Source organism: Cornus florida, unplaced genomic scaffold, assembly GCF_030987335.1.
Source record: "Cornus florida cultivar Cherokee Brave unplaced genomic scaffold, ASM3098733v1 CherokeeBrave_3.0.0_Hap2_Chr11, whole genome shotgun sequence".
Classification (NCBI taxonomy): Eukaryota; Viridiplantae; Streptophyta; class Magnoliopsida; order Cornales; family Cornaceae; genus Cornus; species Cornus florida.
In genome coordinates, this window is record NW_026775581.1 from 100527159 (window position 1) to 100550222 (window position 23064).

A 23064-nucleotide genomic window follows, 5' to 3' on the forward strand; every position below is an offset into this window, starting at 1 on the left:
GGAAATTTCTATGAAGTTTCCTAACCTGTGAGTGCTTGGAAAAGCTGCCTCTTTGGCCGAAAGATAAATTGTCCTTTTTCTTGTTGACTTGACTTGGAAACTTAATTTGGGTGTGTGGTTGTGTTGAGCCCCAACTCTCTCCATTTCCCTGGTCAAGAGATTGCAGGTCTATTTGTTGGGATTTATATATCTTAGCATAGTAAATTTTTATTTAAATTATAGTAATATATGTTCATGACGTTTCTAAAATATTTATATATTATACAATTAGTGAATTTAATATATTATGTTTCGATTCATTATAGAATTGATAGTGTCCACTTGATTACAAGAGATATTTATATATGTATGTGATGGCAATCAATACATAAATATAAATAGTAAAAATATTTATATATTATACAATTGGTGAATTTAATTTATTATGTTTCGATTCATTATAGAATTGATAGTGTCCACTTGATTACAAGAGATATTTATATATGTATGTGATGGCAATCAATACATAAATATAAATAGTAATCATAAATTGTTTATAGTCGGTAATTATGGATGGACTCATAATTAATTAAGACTTAAACTGGATCCGCGTTAAGTTGAGATATATTGCGAGAGCCGTCATATGCAATTACTCCTTATCACTTTCATGGCATTTGACTCTTAAGCATGAGAAAAATATAGACTCTTTTATTAATTAATAATTACTTTGATTTGTTCGGCGGATACTTCGGGATCCTTAGGCCGACACTTTGGGTAGTTATATAATTAATAGTTAGAGGGTTATATTTTCAATATTTGCATCATTGCTACTTGTATTTATTTTGTATTGATTATGGTTAATCACAAAGTAAATTTGAAGACCTTCATGCGTTTTTAGACAAAATGATTTATTATATATTTATTTATTTAAATTATTATTTTTTGTCAAACAAATGTTTTATTGTGATCGAATCAGAAATAATCAATGGTACCAAAATAAATATATTAATTAAGTAGTCGGATTGATGGCTTTATTTATCCGACAACTAATTATGCATAGAGGGGTCAAAATGCAACATTGACTTAGAGGTTATTTATTATTTAATTAAAGTTCAATTAATTTCTTTTAGTGGAGTACAAATTAATTTATGAATTAATTGAATTGGGTCCATGGACCGGGCCAATTATTAATTCATTGTAACCAATAAAAAAATAAGCCCAAAAGATTCTCACTCATAGCCCAACTTGATATTAGAATCATATTAGATTTGAGACATGTGAATTAGAGATTGAGAAGGATTATTGTTTCCTTTTCTTTATCTTTATGTTGCCTATAAATATACATGGTTTATGTATATTTTAGGGGATTTTTGGAAGAAGGAAAAAGGAATATATTTTCTCTCTCTAGAAAATTAGGGTTAGTATTCTCATCTAATGGAAACTCTCACAAGCTTCGTTTTCCAAGGTTATTCATGGAGGCTTATGAGTGATTCCTAAAGGTAAAACAAGTACCAAGAAGATGGAGATCCAAGGAGAATGCATCTAGCAAAGGGATCTACAATAAGTGAGAATATTCACTTTAGAGGAGAGATCTAAGGTTTACTCAAACCTTTGATGTAAATATTCAATCTGTTAATTGAATGATACATCATATTTTATTTTTACATAAAACTTGTCTCTATGTGATGAATCAAGATCTGTGAATAAAAATCCCTCGAAAAAGTTTTTAAATCTTGCACGTTTCCCAATTGTGGTATCAGAGCATGGTTTGATTCATTACTAGAGATCATGTTTTTATCAAAATTCATCATTCATGGATCCAATTTTGATATGCATATATTTATTTATTGATGTATGTTGATGTATGAATTAGTATATTGATATTTGATGATGTATGTATAATTGTGAATGGATGATGATGTATGGTTGGGCCATGGATGAAACTTATAGGTTAATTGAATATAATTTTATCTTTGGATGAATGTAATTAAGGCTTTGATTTAGCCGTTTGAAAATTTAATGATGTAATTTAATTTTTTCCATTGTATTTCAATTTGTAAATATTATTAAAGCCATGTAATCTTCATCAAATGATACTATGAAGCTTCAAGAAGGTCCAAAAGGGTTAAATTAGGCTTCGGGAATTTTCTGAAATTTTCCCGGAATTTTTTGAAATTTTTTTGGAATTTTTTGAGCTTTATTTAATTTTTCTAGAATTTTTTATTATTTTTCGGCGATTTTCCGACGAACGGAGATTCACCGGCAGCAAGCAGTAGAGCCGGAGTAAGAGATGGGATCCGGTGCGACGCGAGACCATGCAACCGGTTCCACAGCCGCTGGATCAACGGCTGCAATCAAGTGCAGCACCAAAATGATACACTTGGCACGTGAGGAGCACGCGCCAGGGTCAACAGTTTGCTGGCGCGTGCTTCTCACAAGCCAACTTCTCCCACGCGCGCGTGCAGGCACGTGGAAGTGCTTTCACGCTCGTGAAGGCGCGTGGGAGCATGTGACAGACTCTCCAACCTCCTCCTAGCGCGTGCAGGAGCGTGGGAGCACGTGACACGCGCTGGTAACCTCCAGAAGCGCGTGCAGGTGCATCAGATGAGTTTTGAGGCGTCCAATTGTGTCCGATGGCGCGTGGGATCGAGTTACAGCCTCCTGCAGGTGTATACAAGCCTTTGATAGACCCTCGCGCATTACTTAGAGCATATAAATGTTAAAAGCTGATTCCATTGGCCATTTAATTTGCTTTATCTATTTGTGTATGTGATGCATGAAATAATCAATTGTTAATTATTATTGTTCATGCATTGGATCCATGATTTTTTCTTAAATGATTTGATTTATATTAATTAAATTATGAAAATTAATTGGATTTGATTACTAATTAATTAGAGGGCGCTTATTGGGAAACGAAAAATTATTTTTGTAAATTATTTTTAAAGTGTACCTCAAATTAAATATTAGTGAATCATTTAAAAGTCCAGTTATTTTCTAAATTTAATTGGATTAAAATCAAGGCGTTTTGTATGCATTATATCATGGATATGAATAAATTAAAAACCCTAATTATTAATGATTAAAAAAATTGAGTGGAAGCGGGAATTTTTATATATTACCCCATGGCCTTCGTTATTAAAACCATTGTAATTAGATCTTTAAAGAGTCTTAATATTACAAGAATGGTTGTCTCATAAAAATAAAAATATTAAATGTTCCTTGTAATTAGATCTTTAAAAATAAGGCCATACGCATGATTTAAAGAGTCTAGATTATAATGACAAGATATTTAATATTTTATTTTTCATTAGAACTTTAATAACGTAATACATTCAATCTAAAATCAATAGTGTTAACTCCCCAACGAAGTAGTCTACACTAGGTGATTTTAGAAAGGGTAAACATAAATCGGGAATCATTTCATATGATAGACAAGGCATTATCTTTAGAGATATGGAAATGATGGAATTTGCCCGCCAATAACAATAATGAATTTCGCCAACCAAATAAGTTATTGGCGTATTAATTGTCCGATTTTTCATGCAGTGGTTAAGGGACCCACATATTATTACTTTAATGGAAGTGCTCACCTAATAGCAAATGAATCCCAACAATAGTAATAATGAACTCCTTCATCAGGATAAGTTATTGACGTATTGATTGTATGATTTATTATGCTACAGAGTTTAGGGACCCGCATTAATTAAAAGGGATTGTTCATCAATAATGATAATGATCTTTTGAGATTTATTATATTATGTGGTTGACAAACTCATTTTAATTTTAAATATGCATGATAATATTAATAATTCACCTTGCATATTGTATGATTGTATTTATATTCAGATTATTTATGTCTAATCCATTTTATCTGCTTGCTTACATATTCAATGTTTTTGGACCTCATTTATATTGACTGGATAAGGAACTTAAATATTTTATTCACAACGTAATGGTACAAAATGTATTTATTACTCCTAAACCTAATCCTTTTACTTTAAGATACCCAAGAGAACATTAATACTTTTAATAAGTGAAATAAGGCAAATGATAGGACTTGGTGCAATATTCTAGAGTTTACCTCGAATATGTTCCAAAACTAACAATTATATTATTTTATTTTCTTCAAGCATTATGTTAAATATCAATGAGATGTTTTAGTGAGATTAGATAGAGGAGATGTCTAAATACTATGTCAAACTTGAATACCATTAAGATAGCTTAAGGAACTCCAGTATGAGATCGTATTTTTAAAATGATTGTTTATTATTTAAAAATTAAACCGGAGATCAATAAGGCTGACTTGAATGGTAAGTTTCAAATTAACATGATTATTGCCTTGTTACCAAATTCGTTCGGCTCTTTCAGAGTAGACTAAATAAGGAATTAGTTTGAGTTCACACTCGCTATTCTTATAGAATTAGTAACAGATAAAGGGATAATCAGAAGTATAGGCATTACTATCAATTTGATTTAGTCTATACCATCTTCTTCTAGGCCCAAGTGGAAGGGCAAAGGAAAAGAGAAGGATGATAATAAGACTAGGCTAACACAAAACAGGGGTATCCAAAAGGTTAAAGGGAATAAGGCAGTGTATGTTGAGGGCGAAGGAAACTGTTTCTTTTGCCGCTAACTAAGACACTAAAGGACGAACTGTCTAAGCAATGACTTGGCATAGGAAAATATATTTAATCATTGAGTCGTGTTATGTGGTTATATCTATTAATTCCTGATGGATAGATTCTGGAGCCACTAAATATGTTTTCAATTCGTTGCAAGGATTTCAGGAATCCAGAAGCCTTGATGATGTGGATATATATTTGTCTTTTAACCTGATGCCAAGGTTGTAGCAAAGTCAGTGGGAGTATTACATCTGAAATAAGAGAGTATGAGGATATTAGTATTATAGAACTATCTTTATGCACAGATGTTAGACACAATCTAATTCTTGTTTCACTTTTGGTTTATAAAAACTGTGTTGTTATTTTGTAAAACTGGTTTTATAAAATTGAATAGATGTGCGATTGTTTCTGGTGCATTAAAAGATGGTTGATATACTATAATCACAAACTCTTAATATTTGCATGATGTAGAAACTCATATTGTATTTTCTGGATTGAATGTTAAGAGAAAATTTGTTATTCCTGACTCATTGTGTTTTTAGTGTCTATTTTTGGGTTATAATCAGTCAAAATAAGATTCAAAGATTGGTCAAAGAAGGTTTATAACCTTGTGAGGCAGAGGAGCCTAAACCAAACTTGTGAATCCTATTTTGAAGGATAGATAACTCTAAGGGCTTAATCAGCCAAATGAAATAAACATAAAGGACAATTGGAGTCGGTACACACAGACACGTGTGGTCTTTTGAACATCCAAGTAAGATTACTCACATTTTGGATAAATTTATCTGATGCAACACAAGTCTTAAATTTTTGGTATATTCTGAAAGTGTCAAGACTGATGGGGAGCACAGATTAGGTAAACTTATCAAACACTTCGATCTGATCGTGGATATGAGTATTTTTTGAGATAGTGCAAAGACTATATGGTCAATGAGGGTGTTGTGTACCAATTTTCCGTAATTGACGCTAAATGCATTTAGGTGTCAAATAAGAATAACAGAATTCCACTTAACATGGTTAGATCTATGATCAGTTATGCCATATTATCTCTTTCATTTAAGAGTTTAGCGTTAATGACATCGATGCGCATTATGAACTGCATTCCATCTTAGTCTGTCTCAAGGATACCATTGAGCTGTGTTTTTTACTAAATCTTAGTTTGAATCACATGCACATATGGGGTAGTCTTGCACATATGCGCTTGATATTGATAAGTAAGTTGGAAGCAGATCATATGCATGATTGATTTGATAGCTACTCTAAAGGCATTAGGATTGATTATTTTATTATCTCAATGATAAAAGTTGATTGTTTACACTCACTGTTTATCTATAGGGGGATTATATTATGAATCATATACCTAGTAACATAATGTGTGAGAATATGGTATTAGTACCAGTTGTACCACAAGATGAACACACTTATTATAGAGATTAAGAATTATAGATAAATTCCCTATTGATGTGTCAGCATCATCTAGTACACAGATTCCTGCATCGGTACATTGATGTAGTGGGAGGATTATCATCCAATCTGACAGAATCATGTTTTTAGGTGAGACCTTTACGGATATCCCTGTTAAACATGAGTTGGACCTAGTAAGCTACACGAAAGCGTGAACTGATATGGATACAGATCGTTTTGGTAAGTTGCTATAAAATCAGAGTAGGAATTAATGTATTGTAATAAAATCTGGGATCTTGTAGAACTTTCTAGTAGGGTGATACCTATGGAAGACAAGTTAACCTACAAAAGGATACCAAAAGATTTCTTAGTGAATAAATCATAAGCGTACAAAGGAATGTCATTATTTTTCTAATTCTATATATATTGTTGACATCCTACTCATTTATAATGACGTGGAAGTTTTGTCATCAATAAAGAGGTAGTTGTTCAATTACTTTTAAATGGAGGATCTTCAAGATGTAAGCTATATTCCTATGATCAAGCTTTTGCAAGATCAGGATAAAAGAAAAATAGGCTTGTCTTAATAATCCTACATTGATAAAGTTTTGACCAAGTTTGGTATGCAAAACTCAAAGAATGAGTTCTTACTTGATTGACATGGATTGCTCTCTCCAGTAGGTAGTTTTACAAGACTGACAGAAGAGATTGAGCAAATGAGACTGGAACTATATGCTTTGGCATATAGGAGTCTCATATATGCCATGGTATATACCAAACAGGACATCCGCTACATAGTAGGGATAGTCAGTAGATATCAGTCCAATCCTGGACTTGATAACTGGTCTGTTATGAAAAATATCATTAAGTACCTTAGGAGAACCAATGATCTCATACTCATTTATAGATGTGATGATATGGTCCTAGTCAAGTATGCTAGTTCTGATTTTCAATTAGAAGTAGATACTATGAGGTTCATGACTTAGTGTATGTTCACTCAATGGAAAGGAAATCAGTTAGTAGATGGTTAAGTAGATTTCAACTGCTGACTCAAACCTGCAGAGGAAGTTCATTGCAGCCTTAAAGGCGGCAAAGGAAGCCTTTTGGTTTGATCTCACTAATTTAGAGGTTGTGGAGCATACTAGCTTGTCTATCGAACTATATTGTGACAATAGTGCAGAAGTAGTCTAAACCAATGACCCAAGGTTCCATAGAGGAACAAGTTACACTGAGAGGAAGTATCATGTTCTACATGATATTGTCCGGCAAGAAAATGTACTTGTGGTTAGAACATTGCATTGGAACACAACTTTGTTGATCCATTAACAAAGGTGTCATTGATCAATAATTTTGATCGTCATCTGGATAACATTAGAGTTAAATGCAATTTGAATTGGCTATGAGGGCAAGTGGGAGCTGTTGGGATTTATATGCCCTGGCATAGCAAATTCTTATCTGGATTATAGTGACATATGTTCCTGACGTTTCTAAAATATTTATGTTTTATACAATTGGTGAATTCAATGTATTATGTTTCGATTCATTATAGAATTGAAAGTGTCCACTTGATTATAAGAGATATTTATATAAGTATGTGATGATAATCAATACATGAATATAAATAGTAATCATAAATTGTTCATAGTCGGTAATTATGGATGGACTAATAATTAATTAAAACTTAAACTGGATCCACGTTAGGTTGAGATATATTGCGAGAGCCGTCGTATGCAATTACTCCCTATCACTTTCATGGCATTTGACTCTTAAGCATGAGAAAAATATAGACTCTTTTATTAATTAATAATTACTTTGATTTGTTCGGTGGATACTTCGGGATCCTTAGACCGACACTTAGAGTAGTTATGTAATTAATAGTTAGAGGGTTATATTTTCAGTATTTGCATCATTGCTACTTGTATTTATTTTGTATTGATTATGGTTGATCACAAAGTAAATTCGAAGACCTTCGTGCGTTTTTAGACAAAATGATTTATTATATATTTAAATTATTATTTTTTGTCAAACAAATGTTTTATTGTGATCGAACCAGAAATAATCAATGGTACCAAAATAAATATATTAATTAAGTAGTCGGATTGATGGCTTTATTTATCCGACAACTAATTATGTATAGAGGGGTCAAAGTGCAACATTGACTTAGAGGTTATTTATTATTTAATTATAGTTCAATTAATTTCTTTTAGTGGAGTACAAATTAATTTATGAATTAATTGAATTGGGTCCATGGACCGGGCCAATTATTAATTCATTGTAGCCAATAAAATAATAAGCCCAAAGGATTCTCACTCATAGCCCAACTTGATATTGGAATCCTATTAGATTTGAGACATGTGAATTAGAGATTGAAAAGGATTATTGTTTCCTTTTCTTTATCTTTATGTTGCCTATAAATATACATGGTCTATGTATATTTTAGGGGGATTTTTGGAAGAAGGAAAAATGAATATATTTTCTCTCTCTAGAAAATTAGGGTTAGTATTCTCATCTAATGGAAACTCTCACAAGCCTAGTTTTCCAAGGTCATTCATGGAGGCTTATGAGTGATTCCTAAAGATAAAACAAGTACCAAGAAGATGGAGATCGAAGGAGAATGCATCTAGCAAAGGGATCTACAATAAGTGAGAACATTCACTTTAGAGAAGAGATCTAAGGTTTACTCAAACCTTTGATGTAAGTATTTAATCTTTTAATTGAATGATACATCATATTTTATTTTTGCATAAAACTTGTCTCTATGTGATGAATCAAGATCTGTGAATGAAAATCCCTCGAAAAAGTTTTTAAATCTTGCACATTTCCAATACTATTACCCAAACATCATAGAGAGAGGCTTGAATTTCTCAATTTGCAGATCCAAAGGCCAAACACTGAAGTGAGCTAGAGAGATTTGAGCTTCGTATCATAGGGGTTGGTAATACTAGCTCATACAAGATTTATCTTGCACAATATTGTTTCTGATCGATCGAGCAAACAAAAGACACAGGAGATTTTATCTAAATTGGACAGTGGTCCAAGTAAGAGGAGGAGGAGGAGGATTATATCTGAAATGGAGTCTGATGCTTCAGCCACCTCCCTTCCGGTTCTAGGAGGCGAATACGAAGTGTTTTTGAGTTTTAGAGGGCCAGACAGTCGCCGCACATTCACAGATTTTCTATATACCTATCTCAACGACGCAGATGTTCACACCTTTCGGGATGACAATGAGCTTCGCGAAGGAGAAGAGATCGACCCTAAGCTCCTCGAAGCAATCAGGGAGTCCAGTATCTCCATCCCAATCTTCTCCAAGAACTATGCTTCCAGTAAATGGTGCCTCCGTGAGCTGGCTCAGATGGTGGATTGCAAGGGAAGCAATGGACAATTGATTTTGCCAATCTTCTATGATGTTGAACCATCGGATGTGAGGCATCAATCTGGGAGTTACGAGGAAGCCTTTCGCAAGCATGAGAGGTGTTTTGATGGATGCACTGTTATGAAATGGAAAGAGGCACTCAAAGAGGTTGGAGAAGTCAAGGGTTGGCAAGTCAACAAAGAAGCTGATGGGTATGTTAATCCCTTCTGCTAATAACCCCCTTATGTTAAATTCTTTGTATATATATATAGGAACTTTATATTAGCATTGGAATCCAATAAATGATAAACCATTTTAATACTATCAAATTAGAGGGACAAACACAAAATTATAAGAACAAAAACAATATGATAAATGTTGGTTTAATGAGTCAACTACTCATCCTTAAGGTAGAACACATCAATCATTATTTTAGTTTATATGTAATTATTGTATTATATGTAATTATTGTAGATGGGTTTGGTAGTGAAACTTGTAATGAAATTTTATTAGTACTTGGAGAATAAGTTTGTACTTTGTTTTTAATAGTATACTATTAAACATGCACTCTAATATAGAGTAGCGTCACCAATGTTCGATGTTAATAAAGATGGTCAGCATTTCAATTATTCGATTTATTAAATAATATAAATTGGTTGGGATGTGCCATATATTTTAAATTTGTTTTAATTTATAATTGATTTGACTTACTGTATAAATTAATTAAAATTATTGTGTTTAATTCACCGTATTCTTATGGTTAAGAGTACGTTAGACACACGGTATTCATTTGGCATCTCTTTTCCTGATCACAAATTTATTTGAAGTTGGGATGTAGTCACAATTTTTCTGAAACTAAAGTTCGTGTTTTTGTAATATGGATTCTGCTGGCGCCAGTATTTTATAATTTGAGTCGAACATTATTGCTTTTATATGTATGTAAGTTTTCCTAGATGTTGAACACAAGTATGACTTATGAGGAGCGTTGTGTCTTGAAATAGTGAGGAAATTTCTTGATGTTGAATTTCTATGAAGTTTCTTAATCTGCGAGTGCTTGGAAAAAGCTGCCTCTTTAGCCGAAAGATGTGTTGTCCCTTTTTCCTGTTGACTTGACTGGAAAAGTTATTTATTTTTTTTTTAGTTAAAGTTGACTGGGAAAGTTAATTGGGTGTTTGAATGACAAATTTGCAGATCCAAATATAAATTGGGTGTTCGAATGACAAATTTGCAGATCCAAAGGCCAAACACCGAAGTGATCGAGCTAGCTAGATTTGAGTTTGGTATCATAGTGGGTTGGTAATACTCGTACAAGATTTATCTTCCATAATATTGTTTTTATTATTTAATAAATAATAAATAATAATAATTAATGAGTTTACGAATTATAACGGATTAATATGTCCACTTTTAATCCGTGCACTCTCAATCTGTTCTAAATACGTTAAATATAAATCTTGACCTATATTAACTTGTTTATTTTCAACCTAACTCAAACTCGTTGCCAACCTACTCATGAGGTATGTTTGTATCTTGAAATGGGGAAATTTCTTGACGTTGGAAATTTCTATGAAGTTTCTTAATATGTGAGTGCTTGGAAAAAGCTGCCTCTTTAGCCGAAAGGTATGTTGTCCCATTTTTCCTGTTGACTTGACTGGGAAAGTTAATTTGGGTGTATGGGTTGTGTTGAGCCTATAATTTTCCAATTCCAGATAGAGAATTTGCAGATCCATTTCCCAATCATCATCGATCGAGAGAGAGAGAGAGAGAGAGAGTGATTTGCAAATATAATTTGGGTGTTTGAATGTCTCAATTTGCAGATCCAAAGGCCAAACACGTGAGCTAGAGAGATTTGAGTTTGGTATCATAGGGGGTTGGTAATACTCGTACAAGATTTGTCTTCCATAATATTGTTTCTGATCGATCGACCAGAAAACACAGAAGACAATTATATCTGAAATGGACGGTGAGGCTGCAGGTCCAAGTATTGCTTTGCGCTCTTCAGCCACGTCCCTTCCTGTTCCAGGAGGCGAATCCGAAGTGTTTTTGAGTTTTAGAGGGCCAGACAGTCGCCGCACATTCACCGATTTTCTATATACCAATCTCAATGACGCAGGTGTTCGCACCTTTCGGGATGACAATGAGCTTCGCAAAGGAGAAGAGATCGGCCCTGAGTTCCTCGAAGCAACAAGGGAGTCCAGTATCTCCATCCCGATCTTCTCCAAGAACTATGCTTCCAGTAAATGGTGCCTCCGCGAGCTGGCTCAGATGGTGGATTGCAAGAGAAGCACTGGACAATTGATTCTGCCAATCTTCTATGATGTTGAACCATCGGATGTGAGGCATCAATCTGGGAGTTACGAGGAAGCCTTTCGCAAGCACGGGACGTGTTTTGATGGATGCACTGTTATGAAATGGAAAGAGGCACTCAAAGAGGTTGGAGAACTCAAGGGTTGGCGAGTCAACAAAGAAGCTGATGGGTATGTTAATCCCTTCCTGCTACTAACCCCCTTATGTTAAATTCTTTGCATATATATATATAGGAACTTTATAATAGCATTGGAATCCAATAAATGATAAACCATTTTAATACTATCAAATTAGAGGGACACACACAAAATTATAAGAAGAAAAACAATATGATAAATGTCGGTCACTAATTATTTTTCATTTTCATCTTGACATAAATCAGGCATCAAGGGGAATTAGTAAAAACCATTGTTCAAACAGTGTCGTTAAACCTGAAGAAGAAATACATGGTTACAATTGACAACTTAGTTATGATGGATGATCATCTGAATGAAATGATGAGATTATTAAATGTTGGTTTAAATGATGTAAGGATTGTTGGTATCCATGGCATGGGTGGTATTGGCAAGACAACTGTTGCCAAGTCCATCTACAACAAGCTCCTCGGAGACTTTAAAAATTGTTGTAGCTTCCTTGCAGATGTTCGGGAAAATGTCAAACAATACAAAGATAAAGGTATTGTTGATTTGCAGAACCAGCTTCTCAATGACACTCTTAAACCGCCCCCTCGCATTACTAATGTTAACGATGGAATCGACGCTATCAGACGTCGATTTTTCAATAAGAAAGTTTTCATTGTTCTTGATGATGTCGATGAAAAGTCTCAATTTGATTGGCTTGTGGGAAATCGTGATTGGTTTGGTTCAGGAACTAGGATCATAGTTACAACTAGAAACAAGCATGTTCTAAATATTCTTGAAGTGAATGAGACTTACGAACCTCCTTCTATGACCCTTGACCAATCTCTTCAACTTCTCAGCATTCATGCTTTTCGGAAAAAGTTACCTCCAATAGACTTTCGTAGTATCTCTAGAAAGGTGGCATCAGTTACTGCAGGGCTTCCTCTAGCTCTTGAGGTTATAGGTTCATTTCTATCTGACAAGCCAAAAACAGTATGGGAAGATACATTGAAGAAGTTGGAGAAAATACCAGATCATAAAGTTCTAGAAATATTGAGAGTAAGTTATGATGTATTAACCCACGAGCAAAAACAGATATTTCTTGATATTGCATGTTTTTTTTATTGGGGTGGATAAACTATATCTATTTTACATGTGGGATGACTGTGGTTATTTTCCAGAGACAACAATTAATGTCCTTTGTCTCATGTCTATGGTAAAACTTGAAAATGATAAAGTATTGAGAATGCATGATCAACTAAGAGATCTTGGTAGAGAAATCGTCCGTCAAGAAGATTTGGAGAATCCAAAACTACGCAGCAGGTTGTGGGATGGACAAGAAGCCTCGGACGTATTTGAGGAATGCATGGTAAAAATTAACCACACTAAATTTTTTGCATTGATTAATGTTTTCTTAAGTCTCTTTCGTGTCAGAACATAATACACACGCTCTAAATAATATTCATGGTAGCATCCACATAGGTTCCAATTAGGGAGCTAAGATGTTGACCAACCTGAATTTGCCAGCATCATCTATGATGGGCTTGGACAACTGTCAACTCGGTTTAAATTGAAAATGGAACTAAATTTAAGTTATTTAGAGTTGTGAGGTAAGTATTTACCTAATAAAAAAAAATTCAAAATTTTTAACTCATCTCATTAAGAAAAGAATTTTAGATGTTCTTGTTAGTAGTACACCTGGTTTCAACGGAAAGTAGGTATGTTGTACATTTAGATTGGTGTAGCGTTTGTAATTAAGTTGTAGGCTACAATGTTAGGCATGATCGTTCAATTATTTCAAGTTATTTAGAGTTGTTATAAATGAAAAAGAATAAAAATAAAAAATGAAGAAGAATTTGAAGAAGAAGAAAAAGAAAAAAGGAGTTATGAATGTTTAAATCAACCAACCTGAATCTAACCCAATCTTAACTAAAAAAAAATGACCTTTTTTTAAAAAAAAAATTTTGGAGATTAAAATAACTAAATTTTAGTTGCTTCATTTTTATTTATTTATTTATTTTTTATATATAAAAGCAAAAATTATCTGTAAACACCAATAACTCTTGTTGTTGTTTTTGAGAAGTCATTAAGAATGGGTATTTTCTTAAAAAATAAGAATAACAATTGATATCTAATATTAATAATTCCTTTTTTAGCACATGGCAAATCATTTCTTTTATGTTTACTTATTTTTATGGTTTTTTTCATTAACAGATAACTGAAAAGGTTCAACTCTTAAATCTTGATGTTGCGACGTGTGAGCATGACAAATTCGCGGAACGATCTAAACTGCGGTATCTCCAAATAGATAAAGCTAAACTTGTTGTTGGGGATTTCAAGCATCGCTTGTTAAACTTAAGATGGCTTCGTTGGCGATATTCCCCTCTGGATTTTGAGGCAACCAATTTTCATATGAAGAAACTAGTCATACTTGATCTAAGAGGTAGTACGATCCCAGAGAACTGGAAGGGTTGGAGTCAAATTAAGGTATGTACTACATATATTTTAAAATCTCATAATCTCAATTCATTTCTCGTCTCATATTACATACATACGTACATATTGGAGCATATGTATGATTGTTTCTATATTTTTATGTATCTTGCAAACAGATGGCAAGTAATTTAAAAGTGCTTGACATTTCATTCACTCAAATACGGGAGCTACCTGATGAAATTAGGATGTTAAAGAAGCTGGAAATTATAGATGCACATTATTCTGAATTGACAGGTAACATTCCAAGTTGCATTGGGAGATTATCATGTTTGAGATACTTTAAGAAGCTTTTATTCTACAGGAATTCGAAGCCTACCAACAAGCATTCATACCCTTGGCTTAGGAAGCTGCTATTATGTTGAAGCGCTGCCAGAGCTTCCCTCAAGTTTACAAGTTCTGCGTGTACACTTGGGGAGATTGCATGTTACCCCTAATCTTGCAAATTTGGTTAATCTGCAGGAATTGCAGTGTTATCAGATTCCTGACAAGATGAAGCAGATAATTTTTAGTGATATTGTTAAATTATACAAATTGCATAGGTTGGACGTTGAATGTAGCAACATTATGACCCTACCGAAAGAGATTGATGCCCTTTCTCGGCTCAAATTTCTCTCTCTAGAAAAATGCGTTAAACTTCAATGTATATTGGGTTTACCTCCCAATCTGGTTCGATTAAATATTCGTTGTGGTCTGTCATTGGAAATGTTATCGGCTCTGTCAAATTTGAAGCTCTTGTCGGAATTGCGACTTTATGAGTGCGTTAAGCTGACAAAGATTCAAGGGCTTGGGAAACTACAGTCATTGACGAGTTTGAGAATAGAAAAATGCATTGAACTGATAGAGATTGAAGGACTTGGAAATCTAGAATTGCTTGAAAGTTTGGAAATAGATCAGTGCATTGAGCTGAAAGAGATACAAGGACTTGGAAATCTAGTATCGCTGGCAAGTTTTTATATGGGTTGGTGCTTTAACATAGCTGAACTTGATCTGCTCGAATGTTCGGCACATCTAGCATCCTCAGAGATGAGTGGGTACAGACACCCTGAAAATAAACCAGATCGGTCCAACTTAAACAAGTTAACAAAAATTGAAGTTGTTAGTTGCAAGAATCTCAATAAGATCGAAGGACTACATATATTGGTATCATTGGAATATTTGAATTTGTCGTATTGCTCATCCATGGTAAGAATGCCTAATCTATCAAACTTGAAAATGTTGAGACGCTTGCGGCTCTGAGAATGCACAAGCTTACATGAGATTGAGGGCCTTGAGGCTTTGGAAGACTTGGAGGAACTGGACATCAGGGGGAGCTCATCACTGAAAAAAATACCGCATTTACCACACACACACATTCAGACGATTTCTGATCATTATGATGTAGAATATGATCATTATTATGAACATACTTATCCTTACGCTGACATATTTAGAGTGAACAATGAATAATATTAGGCCTCTGGAAGATCCCCAAAAGGAACAGCTATGAGGTCCGGAAACAATACATAGAGGTAAGTGAATGACAATATGTATATTATTCTAGCTGGTGGGCTATTGTGAGCTGTTTGTTTCTTGTCGTCTCCACCTCATTGTTTTCAGTACTCTATTGGTCTGTCCCTGTTCATATAGTATAATGGCTTTGCTTCCATACCTATATAGAGGTGTTTAAGCTGAGCTTCTTTCTTGTATTGCAGATCAGAGATTAACGGAGTCTGAACCAGGTTTAATTACTAATTTGCACTGTTCATCCATGTTCCTTTTTTGCTCAACTTAAATCTAATTTGTAACTTCACTTTTATCATATCTCCAGACAAGTGAGGAAATACAAAAAGAGCTATAAGATGAATCCACAAGCATTATGAAAGAAATGGTAGTTTACATTATGGAAACAGGGATGGCTACAAGCTTGTCAAAAGGGTTGTGAAGAATAATTTTTAGATATTTGTGATCAGTTGTACAAAAAAAAAAATAATAATAATAATTACTATTGTAGTTAGAGAGAGGTTTGATGGATCACTTTTTGTTTAATTAAATTCGTACATTTGCGTCAGGTTCAGTTCATTCATTAAAGCAAAAGGCCGAGTATATTCTGAAATAGTCAGATCTGCTAAGTTTGTGAAGGGTATATATTCAATCCAATACATCTATCAGAACATCTAATCTTGCCATGCACGTGGCTTTTTAGCTCATTCATTCACTCTATATCTATCTTGTATTTAAAGAGCCCAATGTAATGTTTTCTTTCTAACGACGATTTATTACACAAGTCACTATAAACAATCCATAAAGAGAATACCAATGAAGAATATATTTTATTTCCAGCTAGACCGTCCAAACTTTTCCACAAGACAACATGTAAGATTAGGCCATTGATATTAATACTTCATGCAATACATCCGCTGAACCTATTCCATTACCTAAACTACCACCAATAACTTGACTTTTCAACCCAAAAAAATAAAAAATGACTATCTATAACTTGATGTGCTTTTTTCCATACCAATCCTCTAATTAGCCTATTCAAGCGTCAGCTATCTATAAAAATACAATCTCCTGCCACAACCCAGCGTTCAGCATCGTCAGCTTATGAATCTTGAAACCCACATGAAACAGAGACGAGGGATTAGTTGATAATATCATTGCTCCAGTTTCCTGCCAATAAGGGACATATATGTCTCCAAACTCATCTAGAAGTGGAGGCAGCTAAGGGCCCAGTCTGGAAGAGCATGAAAATAGGCTGCTTGAACACTACACACCCCTGATCGATCACTCATTGCCTGAGCAATAGTCAGAAAAGCAGAATGGAAAGAAAAATAAGGAAAAGGAAAATAAAAATAGAACAAAAATAAAAGAAATAGGGATAATAAAGAATTCAGATGCAACTTTAAAGTCATTTTCTACAACTTTTTACATGCTAATATTAGATATGTAAAGCTACTTGTCTAAATGCTCACTGTAAGAGAACACCAGGCTTCATGTTTACATCCACAAGTTTTCAAACAATAAACCGCACACCATTACTTGGTAAAAATTTGAGGACCAAATACACCTTCCACAAGGTGAATGTATCCCCAGTATCTTCACCTCCATGTGAGACATGCTTTCTCGCAAAAGCACAAATTCTATTTACAGGCGTCATGTTTAAATCTTATAGGACAGTTATTAAGCCAACTATTTCATATGTAGTGACATTTTTGGCGTTAAAAAAGAAACAAGAACAATGCATTCACATACTTGAAACGAGAATGTTTAAGAAGAAACAGGAACAATGCATTGACATGCCTAAAATGAGAATGTTAAGATGGATGATAAGATTGACTAGAAAATATAGAATTAATAATCATGTGAGAGAAGAAGTGACACCTATTATTGATAAAGTATACTTAGGTGGTATGGCTATATGCAAGGAAAACCTATGGAATAGATTTGTTTGCATAGAAAGTAAGACACGAGGGAAACCAAAACTCACGACGTGGGATGAAGTAATTAGAAATGACCTTACAAAAATAAAAATAAAAAAGGGAGACAACTCGTAATAGAAAAGAATACAGAAAGAGAATTCATGTGGCTAACTCCATTTATATGGGATAAAGGCAATGATAAAGATGATGATAAAGAAGAAGAAGAAGAAGAAGATGTTGATGAGATTTCGTTTATAAAGGGCAAAGATGATGATGTTACGCATTAAATTAGGATTCGGCAACAATAAATACAAATGATAGCCAAGAGATGAACTTTGGTGGCCTGACAAAGAAAAAGACATGCCAGTTAGTTTTACCAAATATATCTAAGGATACGCATAATGATATAAGAACTAGAGTTTGTGCGTGTGGAGTAGAGGGACAGGAGTTGATATTACATGAGAAGAAACTAATGATTGTTTAATAAATACTACGCCCCCAAATCAGTCTATTTGAAATAACGAAAGATAGACATTTCATGATGCACGTTATATGCTAGTGACATAATTCAATACACTTAGGGAAACCCATGAAAACTTGGATAAATACAAGACTGATAACATAAAATAAGTTTCAATATCTAGGATCATATGTATAGAAAAAGCAGGAAGATATATGATGATATAACAAGTAGGATTGAAACAGGTACTCAAAACACGGACAAGGTAGTGAAGAAAGAATATCGAATAGGTTAATTTCCGGAAGAAAAAAAAAATTCAAATAGGTTAAAAGGAAATTCTAGAAGACAGCGATTAAGTCAGTTATTTCAAACAAAGCAGAAAGTAGGAACATTAAAAAAGAACGCATCTATATCTCTAAAAGAAAATGAAAAGATGAATGGAAAGAATAGCTAGAATAGACAGTATGCCATTGGCGAGTCTCGATTTTTGAATTTTGGATAGGGAAATAAGCAAGAGAAAATCTTTTGCATTATATGTAATTATTGTAGATGGGTTTGGTAGTGAAACTTGTAATTAAATGTTTCATTTTATTAGTACTTGGAGAATAAGTTTGTGATTTGTTTTTATTAGTTAACTTTTTATATATATATAAAATAATAATAACAGTATTAGTAAATTATTAAACATACACTTTGGTGTAGAGTAACGTCAACAATGTTTCATGTTAATAAAGATGGTCTGCATTTCAATGATTCGATTTATTAAATAATATAAATTGGTTGGAATATGTCATATATTTTAAATTTGTTTTAATTTATAAACTATTGTGTTTATTTTATCGTATTCTAATGGTTAAGAGTACGTTAGACAGAGTATACTTGTATCTCAAAGATAGTATGAGTAAACTTGTATCTCAAAGGTAGTTTAAATAATTAGTAGGTCCTTTTTTATCACATTTTTCTTATTTTTCACGTTTTTATTTATTGAAAAGACTTGAATATTTATTTTTTCTCTTTAGTTGGCTTTTACTAACTTTTCTTTCTTGACTAATTATTTGAGTAAATTCTCTCTCTCCATTGAGTTGCTTTAGGTGATAAATATGGAACACAAAATGGTGGTTGATATTGTCAGGTTCACGAGCTCAGTACAATATTTTTATCATCGGCATTTACTTTTTTTTTATTATTATTTTTTCTTCCGATGTACTGTATCAAGTACTTAGTAGCAAACAGGGTTGTCAACAACTAAAAATCCTGTATATTTCGAGTCTTTACCCATTCGTGGGTCCCACTACTACTGTGAGTAAAATGCACCAGACACCGCCGGCTCAATCCAAGTTATTCTTAAACCAAGAAGAGTTGTGTCATTCGCGAATCCCACCACTATTGTGAGTAAAGTGCACCACCCACCTTAATCAAGTTTTTCTCGGATCAAGGGGTGCCATGGAATTTTTAAAAAATCTACTGCTAACACATAATGGGAATTTACTAATTTTTTTTACGTAGACATTGATAAAGAAAATTCTAAGTGGGCCAAGTTTGTGTGTAGTAAAGGCCCATTATGTAGTACTAATATACAAACTAAAAAACCCATTGTAAATTAAGTAATGCAAAGAATCAGAGTGCATGTATTCCTCTCTCTACTGTTTATCATTTTTGGCCTCCCGAAATGTAATTTCCTGAGTCCACCTCCGGTCATGACACTATCATTATGGGGATGAATATTGGATGTTTACTTTAGTTTTTACCACACAAAAAAAAAAAAAAAAAAAAAAAAAAAAAAAAAAAAACATTGTTTGTACCAATAAATAACAGGTTTAGCTACAAAGACAAATTATAGAGAAATGGAGACTATTGGCTATGAAATTGTGTATGTTGCAAAATAAATAAATAAATAAAATTATTATTATTATTATTATTTATTATGAAATAAATTTGGTTATTGGCATCTTTAGGAGATGGGTAAGTACAAATACCTTTGACAAAAACACATCGGTCAAACAAACTTGAAGAAGTCAAAAACGATAGTTGTAACTTTTCCTCACTGGATAAAGCTTTAAACAAATTGACATCATTGGAATATTACATAGCATTGATAAAATTACCTAATCTGTCAAATTTGTTAATTGCGTGAAAATTACGTGAAATTGAAAACCATATGAAAAAGACCAACTAATTCATTACAAAAAACAAAAAGATTATGAAATATATTCATTGCCGAATGAAAAAGACAATCCATCTCATTCGTCGACTCTATGTGATCTAATATTTCTATCAAGCATGAGTTCTATTACAAGGTATCGAACCTATGAATCTATTCACTGTTTTTTATTTGTGATTCCGTGGTTAGTCCTTGAATCTAGAGAGAATACAGAAATAGAATCAGAATCCACTTCGAATTTAGAATGAAGAAATAATAAAAAAAAATATTGTTTCCAGATATCCCAATTGGTCAAATTCGAAGCATGTGTCCCGTCCTAGGCGTAGAGGAACCACACCAATCCATCCCGAACTTGGTGGTTAAACTCTACTGCGGTGACGATACTGTAGGGGAATAGAGTTACTGAATGTAATAGGGTACACATATACCACTAAAAGAACTACTGCATCTGCCAAACACACGTATTCGGCGGTTCAATTATTTAAGAAATCAAAAGTCACCTTATGGTTTATTTCTTCAAATTGTGGCTTTAATACAATCTGCTTAACTTTACTCTCTACTTTTATTTTGTATTGGTTTGTCTGATGATTGTTGGGGTACCAAATATAAATGAGCTAAAAGTTAGACTGAAGTGAATTGAAAGTATTAAAGGAGTGCTATTTGAAGAATTTATAGAAATTTGTAAAGAAGTTCAGTAATTCAACTGTAAAGGTCAGAGTTCTCAAATACTGTAATATAAAATGATTAAAAATTAAATATCATCTTCCCTGTTAATATTCAAAATTCTTTTATCATTTATTCTTCCATCCATAATAAATTACCTGTTTTGAATATAGATTTGGACTAATAATGACGAGAATGGTGATAAGCACTTCTCACCAAAAAAATAGATAAAAAACATAAAATTAAAAAGTGAAAAATTTTTATATAAAAATAAAATATATATATATTATCAACCTATGATCAATAGGGTGGGGCCACCACACCTCATCCTGGAGTGTATTCGCATGTGAGTTTGATTTTATTATATTTTTTTGGTAGAGTACGTGATGCTGCGTCAATGCTCATACCATAATGAAGCCACAAATCACTCTCCTATTACCCATCAAAGCATGGCCCACTTGTGAATAAACAAACCTCATGTCACTCCTTAATTTCAATTTCATGGACAAGTAATCAATTTTTAATATTGACGTGATTAAATTTATTATTCATCCTTGAATTCACTAATAAATCATTATTTTATATAACATCTAAATGAAATAGTATCGAAAGAATATCAATTTGAAGCTTTTCTTAAGTCACTGTCTCTACAGTATATGATTTTGTTCATCATGGTGGGTTCTCAAGTCTATTCATTTATTAATTTGTTTAGAACAATTATTTGCAGGCTAATACATTGATTTGATTATAATAATTGATTTGATTATAATAATTGGTGATGCTGGGGTCAATGCTCATCCACCAAACGAAGCTTCCTATTACCAATCAAAGCGCAGCCACTTGTGAATAAACAAACCTTAAATTGAGGTTTAATTAAGGATTACGTGCAAAAAAATTATTCATAATAAGTAAAATGTGCAATTAATCATCTGTTATTCGAAAAGTTTCCCTACATTTTATAATTTTTGCAAATAAAGATATTAAGTCAATTTAATCATTGAAATGTCTAAAATACCCCAATAACAAATTTTTAAAAATATATAACAATAAAAATCATAATGACATTTTTTTTTTAAAGGTCTCTCTCTTTACGGCAACTTTCATATTTGTTCTTTCTATCTTTTTTTTCGCAACAACTTCCATATATTTATTGATTTTGTCATATATATCATGAATTCATACCGTTATCAATATCTTTCTCTAAAAATCTTTCCTTCTCTCTCTATGGTGCCGGTAACAAAAATGCAATTAACCCATAGTTACTCTCGTTTTAGAAGCAAAATCTTTATTTTTCTCTCTAACAATTTTTTTTTGGGTTAAAATCTCTCTAGCAATTTGTTGTTCAGAACATGACCAAAAAGCTAGGAACAAGCGCAAACATATTGGAGTAGGGCTTGTTGCAGGGATATATATATATATATATATAACATGTTCATGTAATTTAAATTTTTTGATTTTTGGAATGTAAATGCTGTTACGAAGTATCAAAATGGTCTTCGTGGCCTAATCAAGATAACATAGATGAACAACCAACCAAGTGGGGACAATTGCGCTTGTGCATCTCAGTCTCCATGGTCATAGGCGAAAACTGAAGCAAATTGAGATGATGCAAAAATCAACACAACATTTATCTTATTGTAAAAAAGGGTCAAAATTGATGATTAGGAGGTAATTTGTTCAAAATGTTAATAATACAAGGATTTATATGTACTTAATTTTTACTGGGGTGTTTCTTGCACATTTTTTGTATAGCAAGGGAGTTTTTTGCGCTTAACCCTTTAATTAATAAGTGATACTATGTCGAAGCATTTAAGACTTTCTCCAATATGAGATGAAAATGTAATTTTCACTTTATTATTGCCAATATTAAGGATTACGACCTAGTAAAAGGGGATTGGTGAACTCTAAGAGTTGACTCGTGTGGTAATTTAATTGAAGGGATTGGTGAACTCCAAAAGTTGACTCGTGTGATAATTTACTTGAACTTGGTGCCTCATAAAGCATCATGTATAAGATTTGACTTCCTTTGAATGCAAAAAATTTATTGGGACCACACCCAACTCAAATTTAATAGGACACAGGTGTTGTTCAATTTAAAGT

At 33.1% G+C, this 23064-nt stretch overlaps 3 protein-coding genes across 6 annotated transcripts; all 3 read left to right on the forward strand.

Moving 5' to 3' along the window:
- Nucleotides 1-8841: 8841 nt before the first annotated feature.
- LOC132283100 (disease resistance protein L6-like) lies at nt 8842-10751 on the forward strand. Its single transcript, XM_059784993.1, has 2 exons — nt 8842-9572; nt 10552-10751. The coding sequence occupies exons 1-2, from the start codon at nt 9079-9081 to the stop codon at nt 10658-10660; spliced, it is 603 nt and encodes a 200-aa protein (XP_059640976.1). The 5' UTR covers nt 8842-9078; the 3' UTR covers nt 10661-10751.
- Nucleotides 10752-11073: 322 nt separating this feature from the next.
- Nucleotides 11074-12923, forward strand: LOC132283099 (disease resistance protein L6-like). Its single transcript, XM_059784992.1, has 2 exons — nt 11074-11837; nt 12050-12923. The coding sequence occupies exons 1-2, from the start codon at nt 11317-11319 to the stop codon at nt 12921-12923; spliced, it is 1395 nt and encodes a 464-aa protein (XP_059640975.1). The 5' UTR covers nt 11074-11316.
- Nucleotides 12924-12939: 16 nt separating this feature from the next.
- On the forward strand, nt 12940-16329 carry LOC132283098 (disease resistance protein L6-like). 4 transcript variants are annotated; one of them, XR_009471942.1, is made up of 6 exons: nt 12940-13155; nt 14001-14273; nt 14399-14516; nt 14584-15790; nt 15974-16000; nt 16090-16329. XR_009471942.1 is itself a non-coding variant. In XM_059784991.1 (4 exons), exons 1-4 carry the CDS (start codon nt 12940-12942, stop codon nt 15516-15518), a joined length of 1542 nt encoding a protein of 513 aa, XP_059640974.1. In that variant the 3' UTR covers nt 15519-16329. The 4 variants fall into 4 exon arrangements, 1 of the variants encoding a protein (XP_059640974.1); XR_009471943.1 differs by having other exon boundaries at nt 14584-16000; XR_009471941.1 differs by having other exon boundaries at nt 15974-16329.
- The last annotated feature ends 6735 nt before the right edge of the window (nt 16330-23064 follow it).

Excerpts from the sequence above, each read along its gene's own strand:
- LOC132283098 (XM_059784991.1), top strand. The coding sequence starts at position 12,940 with ATGTGGGATGACTGTGGTTATTTTCCAGAGACAACAATTAATGTCCTT. Across the intron at positions 14,274-14,398 it reads AGGGTTGGAGTCAAATTAAG|ATGGCAAGTAATTTAAAAGT; the intron begins GTATGTACTACA and ends TCTTGCAAACAG. Across the intron at positions 14,517-14,583 it reads ACATTATTCTGAATTGACAG|GAATTCGAAGCCTACCAACA; the intron begins GTAACATTCCAA and ends TTTATTCTACAG.
- LOC132283100 (XM_059784993.1), top strand. The coding sequence starts at position 9,079 with ATGGAGTCTGATGCTTCAGCCACCTCCCTTCCGGTTCTAGGAGGCGAA. Across the intron at positions 9,573-10,551 it reads GTCAACAAAGAAGCTGATGG|ATCCAAATATAAATTGGGTG; the intron begins GTATGTTAATCC and ends ACAAATTTGCAG.
- LOC132283099 (XM_059784992.1), top strand. The coding sequence starts at position 11,317 with ATGGACGGTGAGGCTGCAGGTCCAAGTATTGCTTTGCGCTCTTCAGCC. Across the intron at positions 11,838-12,049 it reads GTCAACAAAGAAGCTGATGG|GCATCAAGGGGAATTAGTAA; the intron begins GTATGTTAATCC and ends GACATAAATCAG.